The sequence below is a fragment of the Triticum urartu genome, chromosome 2A (genome assembly GCF_056163025.1).
Source record: "Triticum urartu cultivar PI428250 chromosome 2A, HENAU_Tu73, whole genome shotgun sequence".
NCBI classification, from domain to species: Eukaryota; Viridiplantae; Streptophyta; class Magnoliopsida; order Poales; family Poaceae; genus Triticum; species Triticum urartu.
In genome coordinates this window covers 530,716,743-530,721,784 of record NC_141874.1, presented here as the reverse complement: position 1 = coordinate 530,721,784, position 5,042 = coordinate 530,716,743, and the positions used below count along the sequence as shown (strand labels likewise).

General features: G+C 53.8%; 1 protein-coding gene across 1 annotated transcript; it reads right to left on the bottom strand.

The window, feature by feature from the left end:
* Positions 1–2,809: 2,809 nt before the first annotated feature.
* LOC147985756 (uncharacterized) lies at positions 2,810–3,658 on the bottom strand. The gene has a single exon (XM_087541726.1). It carries the CDS (start codon positions 3,656–3,658, stop codon positions 2,810–2,812), a length of 849 nt encoding a protein of 282 aa, XP_087397852.1.
* Between the last annotated feature and the right edge of the window lie 1,384 nt (positions 3,659–5,042).

Genomic DNA, 5,042 nt, shown 5'->3' with positions numbered 1-5,042 from the left:
TAGATGGCTTCTTCTCTCTTTTTGAATCTCAATACAATGTTCTCCCCCTCTCTTGTGGAGATCTAGTCGATGTAATCTTCTTTTTGCGGTGTGTTTGTTGAGACCGATGAATTGTGGGTTTATGATCAAGTCTATCTATGAAATATATTTGAATCTTCTCTGAATTATTTTATGTATGATTGGTTATCTTTGCAAGTCTCTTCGAGTTATCAGTTTGGTTTGGCCTACTAGATTGATCTTTCTTGCAATGGGAGAAGTGCTTAGCTTTGGGTTCAATCTTGCGGTGTCCTTTCCCAGTGACAGTAGGGGCAGCAAGGCATGTATTGTATTGTTCCCATCGAGGATAACAAGATGGGGTTTTCATCATATTGCATGAGTTTATCCCACTACATCATGTCATCTTGCTTAAGGCGTTACTCTGTTTTCATGAACTTAATACTCTAGATGCATGCTGGATAGTGGTCGATGAGTGGAGTAATAGTAGTAGATGCAGGCAGGAGTCGGTCTACTTGTCTCGGACGTGATGCCTATATACATGATCATACCTAGATATTCTCATAACTATGCTCATTTCTGTCAATTCCTCAACAGTAATTCGTTCACCCACCGTAAAATACCTATGCTCTTGAGAGAAGCCACTAGTGAAACCTATGGCCCCTGGGTCTATCTTCATCATACTAATCTTCCAATACTTAGTTATTTCCTTTGCTTTTTATTTTGCTTTTATTTTACTTTGCATCTTTATCATAAAAATACCAAAAAAATTATCTCATCATATGTATCAGATCTCACTCTCGTAAGTGGTCGTGTAAGGATTGACAACCCCTTATCGCGTTGGTTGCGAGGATTTATTTGTTTTGTGCAAGTACGAGGGACTCGCGCGTAGCCTCCTACTGGATTGATGCCTTGGTTCTCAAAAACTGAGGGAAATACTTATGCTACTTTGCTGCATCATCCCTTCCTCTTCAGGGAAAACCAACACAGTGCTCAAGAGGTAGCATTGTCTTCTTTTATTTTGGTTCCGTAGTCGTACCTTTGATTGTACTTTGGATGTTTTATGAATTATTTATGTATTGTGTGAAGTGGCGATTGTAAGCCAAGTCATTATCCCTTTCTTATTCAGTACATGGGATGTGTGAAGATTACCCCTCTTGCGACAAGCCTACCATGCGGCTATGCCTCTAAGTCATGCCCCGACACGTGGGAGATATAGCCGCATTGTGGGTGTTACACGCAATCCGCCTGGGGCACAGGGTTGAGGTCTTCTTGGGGGGGGGGGTGGCGCTGCCCAGGCCGGCCATGCTGCCCAGCGGTCAGCGTTGGTCATCGGGTCACCGGACATCGGAACCGCGGAGTTTCGGCAGATCAACTAGCGGAAGAGAAGCTCTGATGCACCCCTACCTGGCGCGCCAAATGTCAGATTTCGGGTTCCTACAAAACCCTTGAGGTTCGAACACTGGGGTGCGCTCAAAGATCTCTCCCCCTCTCTAGCTCGCAGACTCCACGATCTCACGGCCTATCACCATGGACCCAAAGAACACGAGACACAAGATTTATACTGGTTCGGGCCACCATTGTGGTGTAATGCCCTACTCCAGTGTGGTGTGGTGGATTGCCTCTTGGGCTGAGGATGAACGGTTACAAGGGAAGAACAACCTCCTAAGGTGAGGTGTTCTTGTGCTTGGTGGACTTGAGTGGTTGGGGATGGTCTCTCTAGATGATATCCGATCAGCCTCCCTACTATGGTGGTGGCTAGTCCTATATATAGAGGCTCTGGTCCTCTTCCCAAATATCAGGCGGGAAGGGATCCCACAGCGGCTAATTTGAAGGGGGACAACTAGTACAAGCTATCTGACAAAACTAGTCTTCGCCTGCCAAAGGCTCTGGTGGTGATGCTGTCTTGGCCTCCACGGTGACCTCCGTCCTGCCGTCCTGCTGGTCTTGGTCTTGTTGCACTGATATGGAAACCTTTGCCTGATGCCTTGGGACTCCTCGCCTGCGCTTGCCCCTTTAGCACCAAAGAGAAAACGAGGACGCTGCACGCGCTAGCGCCCGCATGGCTCCAGTCGTCATGGCTTGCGTCATGCAAACCTCGCGAGGTGTCCCTTGACTTGATTTCTCTGCCCCTCGTGAGCCAACCTGGTGAGGCCGCCCCTAAGGAGGTCTTGCATCATCCGCCTCACGAGGCTTGGCCCCTCGCGAGGGTCTTCAATGTTTGTTGGTGAAGATGGGCCGTACAGGGCCGCTGAAGCAGCCGCGCTATGGGCCGCAGGCAGGCAAGTCTGGGGACCCCCGTTCCCAGGACGCCGACAGAACTTGTCCACTGCCACCAGCAAATGTGTCATGATGCCTCAAGTGGCCTTGAAGGTCCCCACCATGTCATGTCCCCAGACCGCGAAGGGCCAGGCGATCGGGATGGTCTAGAGTGCCGACGCCGGCTGGTAGCTATGCTTGCTGAAGCGCTGGCATCCCTCGCACTTGAGGACGAGCGACTCGGCGTCTTCGAGGGCCCTGGGCTAGTAGAAATCATGGCGGAAAGCCTTGGCCACCAGGGACCACTAGGCGGCGTGGTGCCCGCACTCGCCCTGGTGTATGTCGAGGAGGATATCAATGCCCTTGTCTTGCTCGACGCAGCGCTGGAACACGCCGGTGGAGCTGCCTTTGACGAGCTCGTTGTTGATGATGCTATAGGCGGATGCTCGGCGCTGCACTTGCCGGGCTTCGGTCTCGTCTGTGGGGAGGACCCCGTTCTCCAGAAACTCTGAGATGGACAGGGCCCATGATGGCGCCGTCACCACGGTGAAGACGGCTACCATGGCGGGTTCTGGGAGGCAGCCCCCGGGTTGGGAACGGCGGCGCCGGGTTGAGCAGTCTCCGGGCCGGGTTCGGCAGGCCCCGGACCGGGTTGAGGCACGGCCGGGGCGTCTGGGACGTAGATGGACTTGGAGTGCGGAGATGGCTTGACGGACGGCTTGTGCAAGTTCTCGAGGGAGACGCCAGACGGGATGGATTGTCGGGACGAGGCTATCTTGGCGAGCGTGTTGGCCGCCTCATTTTCCGTGTGTGGGACGTCGAGGAACTCGCAGCCCGTGAAGGATCCGGACAACTTCTGAACGAGGAAGTGGTAGCTCGCCATGTTGGGGTCGCGGGTGTCCCATTCGCTGGAGCACTGTTGCACCACAAGATCCGAGTCGCCATAGCACAGGATGCGCCGAATGCCGAGTTCCTTGGCAGGCCAAAGGCCATGCACAAGGGCTTCGTACTCGGCAATGTTGTTGGAGGCGGTGAAGTGGATCTGGAGCGCGTATTTGAGTCGGTCGCCCTTCGGGGAGCACAGCACAATGGCGTCCCCTAGGCCGAGACGCATCTTCGAGCCGTCGAAGTGCATGCGCCAGTGCGTTGAGTCCGGCAGCGGCGGCTGGTACTCGGTCTCGGTCCAGTCGACGACGAAGTCGGCCAGAGCTTGGGACTTGATCGTAGTGCGGGGCTTGTAGAGGTTGGTGTGGCTGGCTAGCTCGAGTGCCCACTTGGTGACCTGGCCACAGGCATCCTGGTACCCGATGATCTCGCCGAGAGGGGCCATGCTGACCATGGTGACAACGTTCTCTTGGAAGTACTGCTTCAATTTCTTGGCAGTGAAGGACACGCTGTAACACATCTTCTGGTAGTGCGGGTAGTTCTGCTTGGAGGCGGAGAGCACCTCGCTCAGGTAATAGACAGGACGCTGGACGGCTTGGATCTTGCCCTTCTCTGGTCACTCGACCACCATCATCGTGTTGACCGACCGCGAGGTTGCAGCGATGTAGAGCAACAGCGGCTCCTTCTCGGCCAGTGCGGCCAAGATGAGTGCGGTGGAGAGCATGCGCTTGAGGTCCTGGAAAGCCTCGTCTGCCTGGTCGTTCCATTCGAACGGCATCGTCTTCTTCATCAGCTGATACAGGGGCAAGCCCCTCTCGCCCAGTCGGCTGAGAAACCGGCTGACCGAGGCCAAGCAGGTGGTGAATTTCTGGACATCGCGCAGTCGAGCCGACTTGCGCATGCGCTCGATGGCCTTGATCTTCTCCGGGTTTTCCTCAATGTCGCGCTCCGAGACGAGGAAGCCGAGTAGCTTTCCTCCTGGGACGCCTTAAACACATTTCTCCGGGTTGAGCTTGACCTTGTATTCGTGCAGGTTGGCGAAGGTTTCCTTCAGGTCGTTGAGGAGCATGAGGTGATGCTTGGTCTTCACTAGGATGTCGTCCACATAGACGTGGATGTTGCGGCCGAGTTCCGGCAGCAGGCATTTCTGCATGCAGCGTTGGAAGGTGGCGTCGACATTCTTCAGGCCGAATGACATGGTGATGTAGCAATACGCCCCAACGGGCGTGATGAAGGACGTCTTCAGGGCGTCGGCCGGGTCCAGCTTGATCTGATGATAGCCGGAGTAGGAAGGACAGGAGCTCACACCCGACAGTGGAGCCGATGACTTGGTCGATCTTCGAGAGGGCGAACGAGTCCTTGGGGCAGGCCTTGTTTAGGCTGGTGTAATCGATACACATGCGCCAGGTATTGTTCTTCTTCAGGACGAGGACTGGGTTGGCCAGCCACTCGGGGTGAAACACTTCCATGATGAAGCCAGCCGCCAAAAGCTTGGCGACCTCTTCTGTAACGCCCCGAGACCGATGTGCCAGGTGTCGTGCAGTTATTCGTTGTTGTTGTTGCGTTGTCATTGCTTGCGTGTCATGCATTGCATATCATGTCATCACGTGCATTGCATTTGCATACATGTTCATCTCATGCATCCGAGTATTTTCCCCGTTGTCAATTTTGCATTCCGGCGCTTCGCTCTCCTCCGGTGGTCAATTCTACCTTTCTTTCGTGTGTGGGGATTAAACATTTCTGGATTGGACCGAGACTTGCCAAGCGGCCTTGGTTTACTACCGGTAGACCGCCTGTCAAGTTTCGTATCATTTGGACTTCGTTTGATGCTCCAACGGTTAACCGAGGGACCGAAAAGGCCTCGTGGGTGTTGCAGCCCAACACCCCTCCAATTTGGCCCAAAA

Bases quoted from the DNA above. Each gene is read 5' to 3' on its own strand.
- LOC147985756 (XM_087541726.1), bottom strand. From the start codon at position 3,658: ATGTGTTACAGCGTGTCCTTCACTGCCAAGAAATTGAAGCAGTACTTC.